General features: G+C 44.5%; 1 protein-coding gene across 1 annotated transcript in view; it reads left to right on the plus strand.

The window, feature by feature from the left end:
* The window catches only part of LOC124593917 (cytochrome P450 6k1-like), a 97,598-nt gene that overhangs the window by 55,953 nt on the left and 18,276 nt on the right, over positions 1-23,369 (plus strand). The window contains exons 3-4 of the mRNA XM_047132267.1: positions 3,031-3,271; positions 14,467-14,688. Of these exons, the coding sequence (XP_046988223.1) occupies positions 3,031-3,271; positions 14,467-14,688 (463 nt within the window). The remainder of the gene's footprint in view (positions 1-3,030; positions 3,272-14,466; positions 14,689-23,369) is intronic.

Consider the following 23,369-nt stretch of genomic DNA (forward strand, 5'->3'; position numbering starts at 1 on the left):
TTTCATTTTAACTTCTTCTTGTCTTGACCACATGACGTTTATGTTTGTTTAACCATAGTCATTGTACTTTGGCTATGTTTTTAGACTTGCTGTGTTTATATTGCAATCTGCAGCTTTCTTAAAATCTAAGCGTTGGATGCGTTCATGTTATTAACGGTAAATTTGATTGCTGTGTCGTCTCCTTTACATCATCTGGAACAATAAATTTGCTAGCTCAAATATCAACATCCTGTCTAGTTATGGTGTAGGTTAGCAATCAGAAACGAGACTGACTTTCTGCGCTGGACGAACTTTTGCAGGAATAAATTTATTACTTCAACTTATGTACTCATTTTGCAAATTTTTCCTAATTGCCAACACAGTTCCTTCTTGAAACTTCCTGGCGATTAAAACTGTGTGCCGAGCCGAGACTTCAACTCAGGACCTTTGCCTTTCGCGGGCAAGTGCTCTACCAACTGAGCCACCCAAGCACGACTCACGCCCCGTCCTCACAGCTCTACTTCTACCAGTATCTCGTGTCCTACGTTCCAAACTTTACAGAAGTTCTCCTGCGAACCTTGCAGAACTAGCACTCCAGTTGGTAGAGCACTTGCCCGCGAAAGGCAAAGGTCCAGAGTTCGAGTCTCGGTCCGGCACAAAGTTTTAATCTGCCAGGAAGTTTCATATCAGCGCACACTCCGCTGCGTAGTGAAAGTCTCATTCTGGACAGTACCTTCTTCTTTAATTTCGCATTTCTTTCTAGTCAAAATGTTACAAACACCTGCATCCTCTACCATTTCATCTAACAGTAAGGAGCAGCGGAACATAGAACATGGTAACAGCTGTGGCTGCTAAAGCGCATACCATCTATTGATTGCATTTGGTGTTACAATTTCATTCGTGTCAGTCTGATCCTATTATACGTTACTGGGCTTGGCATGTAGATCCCATTTCACACAAAACCTCAAAATTCCTTATTTTGGCATTTAGAACCTTTTTTTCATTTCATCCCTTCAACTATACGTCACTTTTAAAACAGAAAATATGTTTTTCCTTTGTTTTCGCGACCCCTTGTGAGAATGTGCCAGTTACCTCCTAAAGACTCGTCCCCACTGAAACAGGGAATTAAGAGTCGCTAGCTCTGCCGGCAGCAGTCTGGGAGGATAGTGAGGAAATAAAATACTCACCGTGAAAAAATAACTGGACTGGTCCTCAAGGTTAGGCGTTGGGGACTGCGCTTAAAACCGTTCCCATAAAAGGAAACCTGTCACGCAACGTCAGAAATATGCTTCGGATGGAGAAGACAGGTTGACGAGGCCAAAAACCGAGTGCAGTTTGTGAGGCCAAGAGAGTAATTAAGAGTAAGTTTTGGTTACACCATAGTGATTTGTTGGGTGTTTACATCTTTTTGGCATGTAATAATTCCTTGGAAACGTCTTGATCGCTAAATATTTTATTTATGACACGTTTCGAGTAATAATCATCAGATAACTGTGGCCAAAATTAGTGAAATTGATGTATAAATACTACAAGACCAATGTAACATCAGGAAAGGAAATACACATTGAGTATAAGTACACACAATATGCTTAGCAAAGCTCATACAAGTGAACAACACAAGAAAAATGTACACTCTCATGTACAGTTGCTGTTCAGTGTTATTTCAAAAGATGCCACTCTGAGACGTTGCATGTCAGACTGGAGACAGCAGACTCAAGATCCGTGTTACTCCAACTTGGCGCCACATGGCGTTAATCTCAAAGATCGAAACATACCAGGACATAGTGTTTACAATATTCAAAACATCGTCACTATCCATCACCACATTACATCTATTTTTTTAACAACAAGCGTCATATCGTCAATGAAATAATATAACAAAGTAGTATATATTATGAATAAAACCTATTATGGGACATATATAAAGAACTCAAAGCATACTAGGCATTCTGCCCACCTATTCCATCGAGACGCAGCAATGTAAAGGCCATCATTATAAAGGAAAATGACATGAATTTTTTCATTACTTTTCAAATAAAGCAAGCCACTGTCAGCCTATGAAATCATAGACGGGGCATGTCAAAACAACCACATCGTCATCATAAATAACAGATTTTCTAGGCACTTCAGCCCGGAACCGCGCTGCTGCTACGGTCGCAGGTTCGAATCCTGCCTCGGGCATGGATGTGTATGATGTCCTTAGGTTAGTTAGATTTAAGTAGTTCTAAGTCTAGGTGAATGATGACCCCAGATGTTACGTCCCATACTGCTTAGAGCCATTTGAACCATATGAACATATTTTCTAAACGTTTTAGGCTGGACTCGAAATAAACAGAGAGGGCGGAGGGCTGGTGGGGAGTGGATCCACTGAGGGAATAGAATGAGCATATGAGGCGAAAGTAGATGTGATTCTGGGGAAGTGAGTAGGAAAGTAGGCGAGGGATGTTGGATATGGGGGATGGGGGATTGTGGAGGAACGAGGAACTGGAAAGGTAACAGGAAGGGATGTAGGAGAACAAAAAAGGAATGGGGAGAATATTACGCCAATGTACACTTTCATTGAATTTCATATAATAGTATTTAAAATTATATTAAAAAATAATGACCATATTTTTATCTATACGACATACAGGGACCAATGTATAAAAACATCATGAACATATTTTGGTACATAACACTTTTCCAAGTACATAACCATCTTTTTATTACACATATCTGTATGTGCATGTGAACTGACTATTGAGGAACAGGAGGTTCTGAAAATTGTGGACACTTTCCTGTGTGAATGAAAATTTGATTAAATATTTTACACAGTTCTGGTGTAACACTGATGATTTCATTCCAGTATAAAAGAAAATTAATATCTTCAGTACACACGTTCCGTCCTCAAATATCTTCCACAGTTTTCCAAATAGAACAATTTTGTTATGAGAATTTCCTAAGCGTTTACTTTGAGTATGCTTGCTTGGTTCACCTAGGTCCGAAACTAGGATTTGCAAAACAAATCGCCTGAGGCCTGGAAAGTGTAATGTGCAATATTGTTCTCCACAGATTTTCGATAAAACCAGGAAGGGGTCGTTCCGCGGTATGATCTTACTCATGCTGCCACAAGTATCCATGCTCCTCGGTAGCAACTTCTTCTATCCTCATGTGATGAAATTCTTCAACAGAGTTTTCACCGAGACCATCCACTACAGAAAGGGGAAAGGAATTATCAGAGACGATTTGATGCACATGCTGATGGAATTGAAAGAGAAAGGACTCAAGTCAGGAAAAAATGGAGAAAGTATAGGTAAGTTATACATAGTTATACCTAATACTTCTTAAATCCGATTTGTCATTCTCGTTATGTGATCCTGCTTCTCTACATCTACATCTACATTTATAATCCCCAAGCCACACAACGGTGTGTGGCGGAGGGCACTTTACGTGCCACTGTGTCATTACCTCCCTTTCCTGTTCCAGTCGCGTATGGTTCGCGGGAAGAACGACTGTCTGAAAGCCTCCGTGCGCGCTCTAATCTCTCTAATTTTACATTCGTGATCTCCTCGGGAGGTATAAGTAGGGGGAAGCAATATATTCGATACCTCATCCAGAAACGCACCCTCTCGAAACCTGGCAAGCAAGCTACACCGTGATGCAGAGCGCCTCTCTTGCAGAGTCTGCCACTTGAGTTTGTTAAACATCTCCGTAACGCTATCATGGTTACCAAATAACCCTGTGACGAAACGCGCCGCTCTTCTTTGGATCTTCTCTATCTCCTCCGTCAACCCGATCTGGTACGGATCCCACACTGATGAGCAATACTCAAGTGTTTTGTAAGCCACCTCCTTTGTTGATGGACTACATTTTCTAAGGACTCTCCCAATGAATCTCGACCTGGTACCCGCCTTACCAACAATTAATTTTATATGATCATTCCACTTCAAATCGTTCCGCACGCATACTCCCAGATATTTTACAGAAGTAACTGCTACCAGTGTTTGTACCGCTATCATATAATCATACAATAAAGGATCCTTCTTTCTATGTATTCGCAATACATTACATTTGTCTATGTTAAAGGTCAGTTGCCACTCCCTGCACCAAGTGCCTATCCGCTGCGGATCTTCCTGCATTTCGCTACAATTTTTCTAATGCTGCAACTACTGATGTACTACAGCATCATCCGTGAAAATTGCATGAAATTCGTGATACCTAGTGATTTGTCTGTTATTTACATCCTCATGGTAAGGGATTGGCTGACAGTGACCACGTTACTGCAATTTAGCCTTTGACTATAAAAATTAAAATGCATTGCTGGTAATTAAAATTATAACTTTCACCGACTGATGCGAAATATTCAACAAATTTCGGGCTTGCAGCCGATCGTTGTTTAATTCATTACACGATTCGACTGCGCATGTGCCAGTCATCTCCAGGAGAGCCATCGAAGACTCACTTCTATCAACATACTGGAGGGTCTCTGTCGAAGCAGAACTGATCTTTCTTTTTTTTTAGCTTTGATGTGGTACTTCTTTTTACAAAGGTCCCTCTCGCAGATCCTTCGGAACTAACTGGCAAAAGGTTCGTCATGCTCTATGCCCAGCCTGTTTTATGTTCAAGAATGTTTGAACAGATTGACGGCGTCGCCATGTGCAGGCATCTGTCTCCGTTGGTGGTCAATCTTCTTATGCGCCGACAGAGCACCTGAATCAACTGCACTTAAACCAACTGTATTTTGGAGGTACGTGGACGATACTTTCGTAGTGTTACGTCGTGGAGAAGATGAATTGATGGAGTTTCTTCACCTCCTCAACTCCATTAATAACAACATTCGGTTCACTATGGAAGCAGAGAAAGATGGTTGTCTGCAGCATTCAGTTTAACGTAAGCCCACTATACTAATCTGTATTCACCCGTTGCAAACTGTGAGCATGCTTGAAACACTGGTACACAAAACTCACGCTGTCTCGGATGTAGATAGTTTGCCAAAACAGCTCGCTCACCTAAAATGGAAATTACACCCAGCAGATTACCAGGGCACCGTCAGTTACATCCAAGAATCAGGTAATGGACAAAGAAGAGAATACGCCGACTATATCTTTAGCGCTTCTTCCGCAACACCTCGTTTAAAACAGCAAGAATCCTCTGTAAATTTCATATGAAAGTGATTTTCTGTCAACCATCTAAGTGTGCAGACCTTTTGGGATCAGTGAAGGACTGTATGTTAGTGCGGAAGGCCGGAATTTACAAAATACCTCATAAGTATGCAGTGGCTTGCATAGAACGGATCACACACATACACTGTGAAAGAAAGCTGCACTGAACATTGCCTTTTGCAACAAGCAAGTTCGCTATTGCCATAGATTGTATTTCCACTGAACATTCAATGGCGTATGATAGAACTACGACTCTGAGTACAACAACATCTTTTAGGGACTCAATTACGAAAGAATCTGTAGAAATACGCCTGGCAGGAGATCTGATAAACCGCGATAGTGGCTACCAGTTGGACCGTGCGTGGAACACCACCATCTCCACGATTTTTTTTTCAATAGAAGGCCACAGAGTGCGCCATCGACCGCGGCAAGCGGTTATGCAGAGGTTCCATCATCGAGGGCGGTGCCGCCGGTAAATGTGGTGCGTCTGTCAGCTTGCTTTTGTCGGTTGCGCTATATATTGCGCAACAGAGCAGCTCCTCGTCAGTCTTCGATGGCTCACCTGAGGATGATTGGTAAGAGCCCAGTCTAAACATCGGACGATGAGTTAAACGACGACCGGCTGCAAGCCCGAAGTTGGTTTCAAGATTCAGTTCACCGGGAAAATTTTAAAATTCATATGAGATAAAGAGTAGTACATGCTTAGATGTGCTCATGATTAACAACTCAGCGCCACCGCACAAAATAGGCAGGAGTAAAGCTACCTACATTCTACGTGTTGGAGAGGAGTGCGCAGCGGCCTTCTCTTTCAGAAACACCATTTGAGTGCACTTTTTTGTGAGAAGGTGTAGGAAGTAGAGATGTCTACCAGCACATGTCGCGTTTGATTACGCAGGTGCAGAACAATACTGGAACGAATTCAGTACACCGTACTACTGAGCCTCATCAGTGCCCGTTCGCACTACACCTGTCGAGGATTTACTGTTCATTCTCGGGACATCTTCAATGGATATCATTGTACGTTACATGACAAGGCTGTACTGGTTGGGGCGTGAACAATACGATAGTGTGTACGAGATCACAGGAACGCATGTTACTGATAAAAGACGTTTACGAGCCTGGAAGTTAGATAAACGGTAGGTTGATTGGGACACTAGGAACACTGCAAGACGCAGAATGAGATTTTCACTCTGCAGCGGAGTGTGCGCTGATATGAAACTTCCTGGCACATTAAAACTGTGTGCCGGACCGAGACTCGAACTCAGGACCTTTGCCTTTCGCGGGCAAGTGCTTTACCGACTGAGCTACCCAAGCACGACTCAATCCAGATAATTAGACTGCGACCTGAAAGGAATTGTAAGAGACCGAAACTTGTGTACTACAGTTAATATGACAGCGCATCGTATACCTAAAAGGCAACTGCTCTAAGATTAAGTGGACGCTCCGAATATCTATATAATGTCAATAGATCACAAGAAGCGTTTCCTCCGTTATAGATAATGACAGGTGCGTATAAATATAATTAAGAGGGACATACATATATATTTACTGACGGAAAGAAATCGTAACAAGAAGAATTTTGTAGCATAAACGAAAGTTGCGAGGTGTGTTTCTACATCTGGAAGATGTCTATTAAAATTTCGCGGCAGTCGTATAAGAGTGGCGCTAGTAGCTCCACTATCAGGATGCAAATCGGTTGTGAGCATTAGGTATCTTTGAGATCGGACGTGGTGAGTTTATGTTAGTCAAGAATGCCTTCAAGACAAACTCACAGAGTTTGAACGAGGTCGTGTAATAGGGCTATGAGAACCTGGATCATGTGACATTAACATAGATGTTATGTACTATGCAAAGATGAAATGTTTAGTTCATTCCGGCGTCAGATTTTGAAGAGTACAACCTGAGATTGCGGAAAAGTAATGTGTAATTGCTCAGCAGTAGTTGCGTGTATCTTGTTATCAGTACAACAGTCAGGTACGGGAGAATGAGTGACAATTATACTACTGACCATTAAAAGTGCTGCACCAAGAAGAAATGCAGATGATAAACGGGTATTCATTGGACAAATATATTATACTAGAACTGACATGTGATTACATTTTCATGCAGCTTGGGTGCATAGATCCTGAGAAATCAGTACCCAGAACAACCACATCTGGCCGTAATAACAGCCTTGATACGCCTGGGCATTGATTCAAACAGAGCTTGGATAGGGTGTACAGGTACAGCTGCCCATGCAGCTTCAATACGATACCACAGTTCATCAAGAGTACTGACTGGCGTATTGTGGCGAGCCAGTTTCTCGGCCACCACTGACCAGACGTTTTCAATTAGTGAGAAATCTGTAGAATGCGCTGGCCAGGGCAGCAGTCGAACATTTTCTGTATCCAGAAGGGCCCGTACAGGACCTGCAACATGCGGTCGTGCGTTATCCTGCTGAAGTGTAGGGTTTCGCAGGGATCGAATGAAGGGTAGAGTTACGGGTCGTAACACATATGAAATGTAGCGTCCACTGTTCAAATTGCCGTCAATGCGAACAAGAGGTCACCGAGACGTGTAACCAATGGCACTTCGTACCATCACGTCGGGCGTTCACCGCGATGTCGCTAAACACGGATGCGACCATCATGATGCTGTAATCAGAACCTGGATTCATCCGAGCAAATGACGGTTTGCCATTCGTGCACCCAGGTTCGTCGTTGAGTACACCACCGCAGGCACTCCTGTCTGTGATACAGCGTCAAGGGCAACCGCAGCCATGGTCTCCGAGCTGGTGGTCCATGCTGCTGCAAACGTCGTGGAACTGTTCGCGCAGATGGTTGTTGTCTTGCAAACGTCCCCATCTGTTGACTCAGGGATCAAGACGTGGCTGCACGATCCGTTACAGCCACGCGGATAAGATGCGTGTCATCTCGACTGCTAGTGATACGAGGCCGTTGCCCTCCTGAACACACCGATTCCATATTCTACTAACAGTCATTGAATCTCGACCAACATGAGCAGCAATGTCGCGATACGATAATCCGCAATAGCGATAGGCTACAATCCGACCTTTAACAAAGTCGGAAACGTGATGGTACGCATTTCTCCTCCTTACACCAGGCAACGTCGGTCAACTGCTGTTTGTGTATGAGAAATCGGTTGGAAACTTACCTCATGTCAGCACGTTGTAAGTGTCGGCACCGCCGCAAACCTCGTGTGAATGCTCTGAAAAGCTAATTATTTGCATATCACAGCATCTTCTTCCTGTCGGTTAAATTTAGCGTCTGTAGCACGTCATCTTCGTGGTGTGGCAATTTTAATGGCCATTAGTGTAGTTTCTTCAAAAATGTTCTCCGTTATCGATAATGGTTAGTAATGTCTCGTACTCGCACGCTATGTGTTCCGTTATATTTTTATGAGTTCCACAAAAACAGTTTGCAATCTCTGGTGAACAACTTGGTCTAGGTTAGTATTTCTCCCTAGTGCAGTTAAGACAAATTAGAACAGCGTTCGCTTTCCGTCTTACCTCGCGCCATGTCTTCCACCGACAGACTCTTATTAGGACGATCCATACGTCCACACATAGGACGATCCCCTCCATATAGCCATTAAGCTAATGGGATACTAGGTGGTTGCATTAACATACTTAAATTTTGGAGTACTCCTTTAGTCAGCGTTAGTGCCGGTAGTGCTAGTGTCGTCGTAACTGCCATCTGCTTCACGTCTGCTGTGCAGCAAGCTTCGTAAATTTAAGTAATGACTTTGTTTTTATTACTTGTCACTTCTTTTTCCGTGTGTTTTTGCTCTTAGGAAGCTTTCATTGTCGAGTGCTAGTAATAGTGTTCCATAGATTTCGTGTTTGTTTCGAATACAGTCCAGAGACAGTTAGTGCCTATTTTCATTGTTTCCAACAAGAACTGTCTAGCAACCACAGTTTCGTCAGCTATCAGTCGCCTTTAGTGAATTAAGAGTCTACTTAACTCTCTACAGTAAAGTGTTGATCTCTTCAGATGGATAGGATGTGTGACTGCTGTGTACGGACGCAGGAGGAGCTGGCCACTGTTTGCGAACAACTGACCGTGCTGATGGCCGCGGTCAGCCGTCTTCAGGCTGCTGCCTCGGAGTGTAGCGGCAGTGGGGAGTCTGGTGCGTCGCATGGTACACCCCAGGTGTTACATGCTTCACCCACGGTCCCTGCTGTCGAGACATCTTCGCGGGTACCGGGCGTGGTTGGGCCACCCTCTCCCCAAGGGGAGTGGCGGGTTCAGCGGCGTTCGCGCAGCACGAGGTGGAGGGTCAATGTGGAGGCTGGCCGTGTGGCATCGCCCGATGTGCCTGTGAGTGGACATGTGGCCGCTCCTTCAGCAAGGTCCAAGCAGGCACATGGGGGAGGGGTTTATTAGTTATTGGGAGCTCCAACGTTAGGCGGGTGATGACGCCCCTTAGGGAAATAGTGGAAAGGTCGGGGAAGAAGGCCAGTGTTCAAACTGTCTGCTTGCCGGGGGGTCTCATCCGAGATGTGGAGGAGGCCCTACCGACGGCGATAGAGAGCACTGGGTGCACCCGACTGCAAACTGTTGCTCATGTCGGCACGAATGACCCCTGCCGTCTGGGTTCAGAGGTCATCCTCAGTTCATACAGGAGGTTGGCGGAGTTGGTGAAGGCGGAATGCCTCGCTCGCGGGGTGGAATCGGAGCTAACTATTTGTAGTGTCGTTCCCAGAACCGATCGCGGTACTCCCGTTTGGAGCCGAGTGGAAGGCTTAAACCAGAGGCTTAGACGATTCTGCGGACATCTGGGGTGCAAATTTCTCGACCTCCGCTGGAGAAATGTAGGGTCCCCATGAATAGGTCAGGCGACCACTACACGCAGGAAGCGGTTACAAGGGTAGCGGAGTACGTGCGGAGTGCACATGTGGGTTTTTTAGGTTAGAGAAATCCCTCCATAGGCCCAAGAAGACGCCTCCTGAGACGCGACAAGGTAGCAGTAGGCAAAACGCAACATGGAGGGACAATATTAATGTGGTAATAGTAAACCGCAGGAGCGCCTATAAATAAGTCCCAGAACTGCTCTCATTAATAAGCGTCACAATGCCCACATAGTACTAGGGACGGAAAGTTGTATGAAACCAGATGTAAACAGTAATGAAATTCTAAACTCAGATTGGAATGTATACCGCAGAGACAGGCTGTACAGTGAAGGGGAAGGCGATTTTATAGCTATAAAAAGTGCAATAGTATCGAAGGAAATTGACGGAGATCCGAAATGTGAAATACTTTGGGTGAACGCCACGGTTAAAGCAGGCTCAAATATGGTAATTGGATGTCTCTATAGGCCCCCTGGCTCAGCAGCTGTTGTAGCAGAACACCTGAAGGAAAAGAGAAGATTTCGCGACCATGTTATAGTTATGGGTGGAGATTTTAATTTACCAGATATGGACTGGGAGGTTCAAATGTTTATAACGGGTGGCAGGGACAAAGAATCCAGTGAAATTTTTTTTTAAGTCCATTATCTGAAAAGTACCTTGAGCAGTTAAACAGAGAACCGACTCGAGGTGATATCATATTAGAGCTTCTGGTGACAAACAGACCCCAACTATTTGAAACAGTTAACACACAACAGGGAATCAGCGATCATAAAGCGGCTACTAAATGTCTTTTTCCAAAGCTGCTTCACAGAGGAAGACTGCATTATAGTTCATTCTCTAGATTGTGGCACAGATAACAAAATGGTAGATATCTAAATAGTTGACAGAGGGATAGAAAAACAATTAAAATCGCTCAAAAGAGGAAAGGCCGCTGGCTCTGATGGGATACCAGTTCGATTTTACACAGGGTACGCGAAGGAACTTGCCCCTCCCCCCCCCACCTTCCTGCAGCGGTGTACCGTAGGTCTCTAGAAGAGCGTAGCGATACAAAAGATTGGAAAAGGGCAAAGGTCATCCCAGTTTTCAGGAAGGGACTTCGAACAGATGTGCAGAACTATAGACCTTTATCTCTAACGTCGATCAGTTGCAGAATTTTGGAACACGTATTATGTTCGAGTATAATGAATTTTATGGAGACTAGAAATCTACTCTGTAAGAATCAGCATGGGTTTCGAAAAAAAAGATCGTGTGAAACCCAGATTGCGCAATTCGTCTAGGAGACTCATAGGGCCATAGGCACGGGTTCCCAGGTAGATGCCGTGTTTCTTGACTTCCGCAAGGCGTTTGATACAGTTCCCCACAGTCGTTTAATGAACAAAGTGGGAGCATATGGACTATCAGACCAATTGTGTGATTGAATTGAAGAGTTCCTAGATAACAGAACGCGGCATGTCATTCTCATGGAGAGAAGTCTTCCGAAGTAAGAGTGATTTCAGGCGTGCCGCAAGGGAGTGTCGTAGGACCGTTGCTACTCACAATATACGGAAATGACCTTGTGGATAACATCGGAAGTTCACTGAGGCTTTTTGCGGATGATGCTGTAGTATATCGAGAGGTTGTAACAATGGAAAATGTACTGAAACGCAGGAGGTTCTGCAACGAATTGACGCATGGTGCAGGGAATGGCAATTGAATCTCAATGTAGACAAGTGTAATGTGCTGTGAATACATAGAAAGAAAGATCCTTTATCATTTAGCTACAATATAGCAGGTCAGCAACTGGAAGCAGTTAATTCCATAAATTATTTGGGAGTAGGCGTTAGGAGTGATCTAAAATGGAATGACCATATAAAATTAACTGTCGGTAAAGCTGATGCCAGACTGAGATTCCAAAGGAAATGCAGTCCGAAAACAAAGGAAGTAGGTTACAGTACACTTGTTCGCCCACTGCTTGAATACTGCTCACTGGTGTGGGACCCGTACCAGATAGGGTTGATAGAAGAGGTAGAGAAGATCCAACGAAGGGTAGCGCTCTTCATTTGAGGATCATTTAGTAATCGTATAAGCATTGCGGAGATGATAGATAAACTCCAGTGGAAGACTCTGCAAGAGAGACGCTCAGGAGCTCGATTCGGGCTTTTGTTGAAGTTCCGAGAACATACCTTCACCGAAGAGTCAAGCAGTATATTGCTCCCTCCTACGTATATCTCGCGAAGAGACCATCAGGATAAAATCAGAGAGATTAGAACCTACACAGAGGCATACCGACAGTCTTTCTTTCCACAAACAATACTAGACTGAAATAGAAGGGAGAACCGATAGAGATACTCAAGGTACCCTCCGCCACACACCGTCAGGTGGCTTGCGGAGTATAGATGTAGATGTAGAATAGAGATGATCATCAGAAGAAAATTTCAAACAGGATAAGAAAGGCTTGGTGCTCATATATTTTCTAAGACTACGTTGTAGGAGGGAGAGACTGAATTCGAAGACCCTCATAGGCAACGAAGAAAATCTGATTAAGTGGCAGGGGCGAGATTTTTGGTTAGACCAAAGTTTGAATTATGGAGATCATATGCAGATGGTTACAAGGATTACCAAGAACTAGCAGATTATTTTTAGGATTCTTTCGATGATAGTGCTATTATGCCAGTTTCTGTAGGTGGACTGAAGCTGTAATTGTTCCGTTCTATGCTGTTACGTTATTCAGATACTGGATCTCAGAAAATGTATTGGAGCAGAGGTATACATATAAGGAGTATGGGGAGTATAGAGTAATAGATAACAGGATTATCAAGAATCTGCGAAGTGGGGGAGAGACGGGATGCAAAGCGGCTAACTTTGCTAAGATAATCGTACAAGAGACTGTTTGGATGGAGTGTGTATAAGGGTACAGAAGTTTTTTCTTTGTTAGTGATTCCAACCATTCATACGAGGTCTGTTAAAAAAGTATACGATCTTTGGCTGGGATAAAACTAGCTGACCTGGAGCATTGTTTCCTTGATGTTCACTTCTCCCAGCGGTGCCACCTGTACTGGATGCTTGCTTAAAAAGCCTCTTTCGGAATGGAGTTTAACTCGGCCGGTTGCTGCCATAATGTCCTCTCTTATCCGAAATAGCATTCCTTTCAATGGCCTTTTCAAGTTGGGGAGCAGCCAGAAGTCACAGGGGGCGATATCGGGAGAGTAAGGAGCGTTTTAAATCACAGGAATCTGGTGTTTCGGCAAAAAAGCCCGAATCAAGTGCGAAGAATGTGCTGGAGCATTGTCGTGATGGAGGCGGCAATTTCCTGTTGACCGCAAGTCCGGTCTCTCTCGCCGCACAGCATTACGTAGGCGACGGAGGACATCCCTTTAGTACTCTTTGGTGATTGTACCCTGTGGTACGTACTTTTGGTGTACCACACCGCTGGAGTCAAAGAAAGCAGTCAGCATCACTTTGACGTTGCTGCGCACTTGGCGGGTCTTCTATCGTCTTGGTGAATAGGAATGCTTCCACTGTGATGTCTGGGATTTGATTTCCGAGTCGTAGCCGTACACCCAGGACTCGTCACCAGTGATTGTGGTGTTCACGAAGTCTAAGTCACTGTTTGTGGAGTCCAGCAACACGAAGTTTCCTTTTGCTCCGCCGTCAGCAGCTTCGGCACGAATATCGCTGACACTCTCTTCATGGCCAAATCTCCGGTCGCAGTGGAATGTACCGATAAAGTGCTGGTGTCCAGCTCTTCCACAATTTCCCGACACTCATATGACGGTCCCACATCACCATAGCGTCCACTTTGATAATGACTTCGTCATTTTGGCGTGTTGATGGCCGACAACAGCGTGGCTCTCTCTTCACCGATGTGCAGCCGTCTTTAAACCGGTTGTACCACTCCATAATCTGCGTGATTCCCATAGCATCATCATCGAAAGCCGTTTGAATCTTCCTAATGGTTTCCATCTGGCTGTCGCTCAGTTTCTGGTAAAATTTGATGCAGTAGTGCTGCTTCAGTCATTCCGTCATTCCCTTTGCAATGAAAAACCGACACGAGTACTTCACACTACTATAGTCATAGGCGGGAAATCCATCAGATGTTCGCAATTTAAAAAAATGACATTTTGACCTACTGCTGCTCTTCAGTCAGAGGATAAATAAATAACCGAAGATTTTACGGTAAGATGACTAACACATCTCATTGTAAGTGATGATTTCCTTTGGGAGCGTTTCTGTTAAGAAGGAACGTTGATGGACTGCTGTGCATGCTATTATGGTGTAGACGAAGATGCTTCTGGAAAATACGTGGCTGTCAACCGTAAGTGGCACAAGGGAAGGAAAGGAGGGCGGAATGTGAGCATATGGTGGGCAATACATATTGATGGATAGCTCCGTATGTTAACAGGGATTGCGAAAGAATGCTAAGCTGGGAAATGTAGTCGATAAGTGTTAAGATCTGATATGTGCATGGGAGTTTCTGTGAATGTTGGTAAGTACTGGATTTTCATGTTACTGTTTCAGAAATCACCGACAGCTTCTTGGCAGCGCAGGTGCTGATTGCGTTCGCACTTGCCTTCGACATGATGTCATGGGCTATGTGCTTCTGCTTGCACGAGCTATCCCTCAAACCAGACCTGCAGACACGAGCCCGCATGGAGATTGACGCTGCCCTGCGGAGGCACTGCGGAGAGATTAGCTACGAAGCTCTGCAAGAGATGGCCTACCTGGACATGGTGGTGGCAGGTAGGATGTATTCTCTCCTGCTTGTTTATGCACAAAGAAGCCAGGGTCTTTGTTGAAAGAAACGGTTACAAATCACTGTACTGTGTCCAACTGCTGTATCAATGTATACGAGGCATGGTATTAAACTTTTAATTATCCCCTTCAGAAGTCCCTTAGCTCTCTCCCAAATCTGCAGTTCTGTCACAAGTTTATATCATCGAACGCGCATGACTCCACATTCGTCATATCCTCTCCTAGCACAGTTTCAACTGGCTCTAACATCTCAATCGTATTTAACATAGTGAGGTGACAAAGCCATCGGATAGCGATATGCGCAAGGCAGTATTACCGAGTACACAGGTTTAAAGCGGCAGTGCATATGCGGTGTCGTTGGTACTCAGGTGAAAAGATTTCCGACGTCATTATTGGCGGACGAAGGGAATTAACGGACTTTGAAAGCGGACGCATGGGACATTCCATTTCGAAATCGTTAGGGAATTCATTATTCCGAGATCCACAGTGTAAAGATTGCCAATAATACTAAATTTCAGGCATTACCTCTCACCACGAACAACGCAGTAGCCGACGGACTTCACTTAACGACCGAGAAAAGCGGCGTTTGAGTAGAGTTTTCAGTGCAACCATATAAGCAACACTACGTGAAATAACAGCAGAAATCAATGTGGGGCATAACGACGAAATTTGGCGTTAATAGATTATGATAGCAGGCGCGAGTGCCTTTGCTAATAGGACGACATCGCCTGCAGCGCCTCTCCTGGGCTCGTGACCACGTAGGTTGGACCCTAGACTACTGGGAAACCGTGGCCTGGTCAGACGAGTCCCGATTTCAGTTGGTAAGAGCTGATGGTAGGGTTTGAGTGTGGCGCAGACCCCACGAAGCCATGGACTCACGTTGTCAACAAGGCACTGTGAAAGCTGTTGGTGGCTACGTAAAGGTGTGGGCTGTGCTTGCGTGGTATGGACTGTATAGAGGATGTGTGAGGGCTTCTTAGCGAAACACTTGCAGTGTAGTCGAAACGATAGACACGCCAGCTCCGGTAAATCACGAGTCATGATGAGCTTTTTGCTTTAACTGCAACGGACCGCTGCTCATTGACTTTCTGGAACACGGCGCCACAAATAAAACACGAAGTAACACGGACACTTTGCAAAATTTGAAGCGCGCTATCAAATCCAAACGTATACCTCGCGAAGAGACCATGAGGATAAAATCAGAGAGATTAGAGCCCACACTGAGGCATACCGACAATCTTTCTTTCCACGAACAGTACGAGACTGGAATAGAAGGGAGACCCGATAGAGGTACTCAAAGTACCCTCCGCCACACACCGTCGGGTGGCTTGCGGAGTATGGATGTAGCTGGAGATGTAGATACGGCCTGATGCACTGCTCTATTCCACTAACAATATTCAGTATTGGCAAACGTCGCGGTGCTGCAGAAAAGTTAAGGCCTTTACTCAGTGCAGCAACAGAGCCGTCATCCAGTTCTTGGTTGGAAAGATCAACAACAGTTTTGTGGCTGTTATTGGACTCCCGGTCAGTACGTCCGCGAGTTAAGCGGTGAGACTTGGAACATTGATTGGTTGTCGTCTTGAACAAGCTCGCACGCTGTTGCGCTGTCGTGGCTACGTCTACCAAATACCAACAGAATGTCGACAAGGCTTGTTTTGACGACGAACACCTACAGTCTTAATTCCAGCATCTGAAGCACCTGCTCAGAGAAAATGGTTAGAACAAGAGAAAAATTGCTATCGCTCTCAAGTGCCACCGCCGAAAGATGCCTCCTGAATTGGTGGAAGAGGCCAAGCCACCTGTATTTCTTCCATTCTGTCGAGCAACTACTAGCAAGATAGGACGTGTGCTCAAGAGACATGTACTGAGACAAATTTTCTGACCCGTTACCAAGATAAGAGATATGTTACGTCCCGCTAAAGACAGCAGGAGTCTTCGAGTGTATGGTGTCTCCTGTGAATGTGGTAGCGTTTACAAAGGTCAAACCATTCGCACTGTTGCTGAGCACTGTGGAAAGCATTCAGAACATATCAAACAAGGACAACTTAAGGAATCGGCCGTGGCTGAACATTGTCTATAACACAGGCATGAAATACAATTTGAAAAAACCGAGTTTTGACTCAAACACCATAATACTGGAATTCTGTTATCAAAGAAGCGGCCGAAATTATAATACACGGCAACATTTTAACAGAGAACATTGGTACACTTGTAGGGCACAGGGGCGGACTTTGGACGGGAGGGGAAGCAAAGACGGAGCTCTGACACTTGTAGGGACGCGGGAGCTGCAGTTTCAAACGTGGCCCCGGTCGCTAGTGCCATGTGACGTCATTCGGTCCCGCGGAGCTGCCCAACTTGCCTTCTTCTCACGCCTTATTTCATACGTATCTGGAAGGTTTCAGATCCTGCCACTGTATTTATATAAGCTAGGGTGTCAGTTCGTCCCATTTTTCTAGAGACAGTCTTTTCTTTTTTTTAAAAAAAAAAAAAAAAAGAAAGAAAGAAAAAGATGTCCCACCGTTCCGAAAGTTTGCTGGGGACGCTCAAATGTCCCGATTCATTTTATTCCGTCAGATGTTTGATTTCCAATTAACTGTGCAGTTATGCACGCTGGGAAGCGTCACTTGTACGAACTGTTACCAAACTTTATTTACTGTTCTGGATACTACGTTCTATAATTAATTAAAGCTATGGTGACTTTCAGCACTTAACTTCTTCTTTCACTCGAAAGGAATCAGGAAGAACAATACAGCAAGCAAAAAATTACTTAACAACAAAGATTGTCCCCTTCTAGTCCGTCTTTTCGGTCCAGAGACACTTTGCACCACAGCTACTTGCTTTCGTCGACACTCTGTTAATGTTTTGCACTGTTGTAATACCAATTCACGTTGTATTTTCGATTGTTTGTTGTTAGCAGTCGTTATGGTATATACGGGACAATTTTAAATCTACGCAAGCACTACCGTGCCAAAACTAAAAGCAAATTTTAACATTAATGTAAAAACTGAGTTTCCTCATATTACTGGTAGTAGAGAAATTGTAGCATACATGTGGTGCAAGTCAAATGTGGACATGGTGAAATTTCTGACATTTATAAGCGGCTGCAGCAGCGAGTCATATACTCTTAGCTCACTTATTTGTTACATAGTTTAATTCTTAATTTCTTTGCGTATTTTGGTACTTGCATTGTTTAATTCATAAATTTCGGGCGTATTATAGTATTTGAGAGTGTAGCATCGCGTTTTAGTACCTGAGTAGTGTAAAATCGCGTAGTCGTCTGTCTTCTGTTTTTGTTTTGAACGGCCAGTGTCGGTTGGTCACAGCCAGTGTGCTCCGTGCCACCGTTGGATAAGCAGCTGCCAGCAGAAAGTCGTATACTCCTAGCTCACTTATTTGTTACATAGTTTAATTCTTAATTTCTTTGCGTGTTTTTGGTACTTCCATTGTTTAATTCATAAATTTCTGGCGTATTATAGTATTTGAGAGTGTAGCATCGCGTTTTAGTACCTGAATAGTGTAAAATCGCGTAGTCTCCTTCCGCCGCCGAGCATTGTGTCAGCAGTGCGCAAGTAGCAGCATTACTGCATCTATTAGGCAATCTTGTATTTTAATAACCGTTTAAATTTTGTGTCGAATAGTTTGTGCTCTCTGTAGATTAGTTCAGACGTTCTTTGCACAACAGTTTTTAGCATGGATAGGGACTGAAAATGCTGTGTTCGGATGCAGGCTGAGTTGGCATCCCTTCGCTCCCAGCTTCAGGCAGTGTTGGCTTCGGTCACACAGCTTGAGGCTGTTGCCAATGGGTATCACTGTGGGGGTCCGGATGGGGGTTTGTCGGGGACGGCCAGCTCGTCCCACGCATCCCCCGATAGGACTACGACTGTGGTTGCCCAGGATACTGCCCGCATTGAGGCTGATCCCTCACCTGTGGTAGAGTGGGAGGTCGTCTCGAGGTGTGGCCGGGGGCGAAAGACATTCCGGAGGGCTGAACGGAAGGCCTCTCCAGTTTGTCTGACGAACCGGTTTCAGGCTCTGTCTCAGGCTGATACTGATCTTCGGTCGGACATGGCTGCTTGTCCTGTTCCATAGGTTGCCCCTCAGTCTGCAAGATCCGGGCGGTCGCAGAGGGTGGGCTTACTGGTAGTTGGGAGCTCCAACGTCAGGCGCGTAATGGGGCCCCTTAGGGATATGGCAGCAAGAGAGGGGAAGAAAACCAATGGGCACTCCGTGTGCATACCGGGGGGGGAGTCATTCCACATGTGGAAAGGGTCCTTCCGGATGCTATGAAGGGTACAGGGTGCACCCATCTGCAGGTGGTCGCTCATGTCGACACCAATGATGTGTGTCGCTATGGATCAGAGGAAATCCTCTCTGGCTTCCGTCGGTTATCTGATTTGGTGAACACTGCCAGTCTCGCTATCGCGATGAAAACAGAGCTCACCATCTGCAGCATCGTCGACAGGACTGACTGCGGACCTTTGGTACAGAGCCGAGTGGAGGGTCTGAATCAGAGGCTGAGAGGGTTCTGCGACCGTGTGGGCTGCAGATTCCTCGACTTGCGCCATAGAGCGATGGGGTTTCGGGTTCCGCTGGATAGGTCAGGAGTCCACTACAAGCAGCAAGCGGCTACGCGGGTAGCAGGGGTTGTGTGGCGTGGACTGGGCGGTTTTTTTGGTTAGATGGCCTCGGCCAAGTACAGAAAGGGCAACAGCCTCAAAGGGTGCGGGGCAAAGTCAGGACATGCGGGGACCAAGCAGCAATCGGTATTGTAATTGTAAACTGTCGAAGCTGCATTTGTAAAGTACTGGAACTTCAAGCGCTGATAGAAAGCACCGAAGCTGAAATCGTTATAAGTACAGAAAGCTGGCTGAAGCCAGAGATAAATTCTGCCGAAACTTTTACAGAGGCACAGACGGTGTTTAGAAAGGACAGATTGCATGCAACCAGTGGTGGCGTGTTTGTCGCTGTTAGTAGTAGTTTATCCTGTAGTGAAGTAGAAGTGGATAGTTCCTGTGAATTATTATGGGTGGAGGTTACACTCAACAACCGAGCTAGGTTAATAGTTGGCTCCTTTTACCGACCTCCCGACTCAGCGGCACTAGTGGCAGAACAACTGAGAGAAAATTTGGAATACATTTCACATAAATTTTCTCACCATGTTATAGTCCTAGGTGGAGATTTCAATTTACCAGATATAGACTGGGACACTCAGATGTTTAGGACGGGTGGTAGGGACAGAGCATCGAGTGACATTATACTGAGTGCACTGTCCGAAAATTACCTCGAGCAATTAAACAGAGAACCGACTCGTGGAGATAACATCTTGGACCTACTGATAACAAACAGACCCGAACTTTTCGACTCTGTAAGCGCAGAACAGGGAATCAGTGATCATAAGGCCGTTGCAGCATCCCTGAATATGGAAGTTAATAGGAATATAAAAAAAGGGAGGACGGTTTATCTGTTTAGCAAGAGTAGTAGAAGGCAGATTTCAGACTACCTAACAGGTCAAAACGAAAATTTCTGTTCCGACACTGACAATGTTGAGTGTTTATGGAAAAAGTTCAAGGCAATCGGAAAATGCGTTTTAGACAGGTACGTGCCGAGTAAAACTGTGAGGGACGGGAAAAACCCACCGTGGTTCAATAACAAAGTTAGGAAACTACTGCGAAAGCAAAGAGAGCTTCACTCCAAGTTTAAACGCAGCCAAAACCTCTCAGACAAACAGAAGCTAAACGATGTCAAAGTTAGCGTAAGGAGGGCTATGCGTGAAGCGTTCAGTGAATTCGAAAGTAAAATTCTATGTACCGACTTGACAGACAATCCTAGGAAGTTCTGGTCTTACGTTAAATCAGTAAGTGCCTCGAAACAGCATATCCAGACACTCCGGGATGACGATGGCATTGAAACAGAGGATGATACGCGTAAAGCTGAAATACTAAACACCTTTTTCCAAAGCTGTTTCACAGAGGAAGACCGCACTGCAGTTCCTTCTCTAAATCCTCGCACAAACGAAAAAATGGCTGACATCGAAATAAGTGTCCAAGGAATAGAAAACCAACTGGAATCACTCAACAGAGGAAAGTCCACTGGACCTGACGGGATACCAATTCGATTCTACACAGAGTACGCGAAAGAACTTGCCCCCTTCTAACAGCTGTGTACCGCAAGTCTCTAGAGGAACGGAAGGTTCCAAATGATTGGAAAAGAGCACAGGTTGTCCCAGTCTTCCAGAAGGGTCGTCGAGCAGATGCGCAAAACTATAGACCTATATCTCTGACGTCGATCTGTTGTAGAATTTTAGAACATGTTTTTTACTCGCGTATCATGTCGTTTTTGGAAACCCATAATCTACTCTGTAGGAATCAACATGGATTACGGAAACCGCGATCGTGTGAGACCCAACTCGCTTTATTTGTTCATGAGACCCAGAAAATATTAGATACAGGCTCCCAGGTAGATGCTATTTTCCTTTACTTCCGGAAGGCGTTCGATACAGTTCCGCACTGTCGCCTGATAAACAAAGTAAGAGCCTACGGAATAGCAGACCAGCTGTGTGGCTGGATTGAAGAGTTTTTAGCAAACAGAACACAGCATGTTGTTCTCAATGGAGAGACGTCTACAGACGTTAAAGTAACCTCTGGCATACCACAGGGGAGTGTTATGGGACCATTGCTGTTCACAATATATATAAATGACCTAGCAGATAGTGTCGGAAGTTTCATGCGGCTTTTCGCGGATGATGCTGTAGTATACAGAGAAGTTGCAGCATTAGAAAATTGTAGCGAAATGCAGGAAGATCTGCAGCGAATAGGCACTTGGTGCAGGGAGTGGCAACTGACCCTTAACATAGACAAATGTAATGTATTGCGAATACATAGAAAGAAAGATCCTTTATTGTATGATTATATGATAGCGGAACAAACACTGGTAGCAGTTACTTCTGTAAAATATCTGGGAGTATGCGTGCGGAACGATTTGAAGTCGAATTATCACATAAAATTAATTGTTGGTAAGGCGGGTACCAGGTTGAGATTCATTGGGAGAGTCCTTAGAAAATGTAGTCCATCAACAAAGGAGGTGGCTTACAAAACACTAGTTCGACCTATACTTGAGTATTGCTCATCAGTGTGGGATCCGTACCAGATCGGGTTGACGGAGGAGATAGAGAAGATCCAAAGAAGAGCGGCGCGTTTCGTCACAGTGTTATTTGGTAACCGTGATAGCGTTACGGAGATGTTTAGCAAACTCAAGTGGCAGACTCTACAAGAGAGGCGCTCTGCATCACGGTGTAGCTTGCTGTCCAGGCTTCGAGAGGGTGCGTTTCTGGATGAGGTATCGAATATATTGCTTCCCCCTACTTATACCTCCCGAGGAGATCACGAATGTAAAATTAGAGAGATTAGAGCGCGCATGGAGGCTTTCAGACAGTCGTTCTTCCCGCGAACCATACGCGACTGCAACAGAAAAGGGAGGTAATGACAGTGGCACCTAAAGTGCCCTCCGCCACACACCGTTGGGTGGCTTGCGGAGTATAAATGTAGATGTAGATGTAGAATCATTTTAAGACGAAAAAACGTCACATGGCTGTCCAAACGAAAACTGCAAATAAAAGTGTGAGTGATTACTACGTAAATTTAAAAACAGGAACTGAAATGAATAAGTAGTTGGCAGCACAAAAACGTAGTTTTGCTACCACAGTGCAATGCATAACCATAGCTTTAAGTCAATGGATTTATTACAGCACTTATACCAAAACTTTACTGTCCTGATTTCACATGTTGACACACAAAATGTAAGCAGTCATTTTAAATTTTATTGCACCATATGTAGCTCAGAAGGTTTTAAATGAACTGAAAAGTGCTCGATTCATTTCTGTAATGATTGATACATCGCATCATCTGGATGTGAGGTTAATTTATCTCCTTGCCAGGTATTTTCACCCTAAAACTGGAATCATGGTGAAAGAGTTCGACTTGGTTAATTTGTCTGGGGAAACTCCAGATCAACTCCAGAATTATGTGCTGGAAATTTTAAAGAAATGTAAACTTGAGGCAAAAGTCGTTGCAGTTTTGAAGACAAGAATAACACTAATTTTGGTGGTAAAGAAAGGAAAGCACAAAACAATATATTCTGTAAATTGCAACTGAAGGCAGTGAATATTATTGTAGATGTTCACTGCCCAGCACATGTAGTCCACAATTTTACCAGCATTCCCACATATATACATATATAAAGGGTTGAATCTCTCAGTCACTCTCTAAGTTTACTGAAACTGAATACAAAACTGTACTCGGGCAAAAGGCAAGAATGTTCTGGATGCTACCAACATTGGAAAGGATTATAACGCTATTTCCTGCTTTAAATTACAATTTCATTTGCCCTGATAACTGCCTTGCTATCCTTAACCCCTCTTTGAAAAATCTGTGTCTATTGTTTCTCGCGTTAGCCACCTAAAACCTTTCTACACAACAGTTAAATCTACTGAGACACTAGAAATGACAGTAGTAAAGGCGTACCAGGAAGTAAATTATTGAGGAAATTACAGTGTATAAAGCCTGAAAAATTTCTCTCATCCTTTGTTCACAAGCAGCTAAGAAAGCTGGAAGAAGAGAATGAAATTACTGTGAAAGAATTTCAGAATTCTGCTGACATCTTCTATGACTCTT

The sequence above is a fragment of the Schistocerca americana genome, chromosome 2, assembly GCF_021461395.2.
Source record: "Schistocerca americana isolate TAMUIC-IGC-003095 chromosome 2, iqSchAmer2.1, whole genome shotgun sequence".
Lineage (NCBI taxonomy): Eukaryota > Metazoa > Arthropoda > Insecta > Orthoptera > Acrididae > Schistocerca > Schistocerca americana.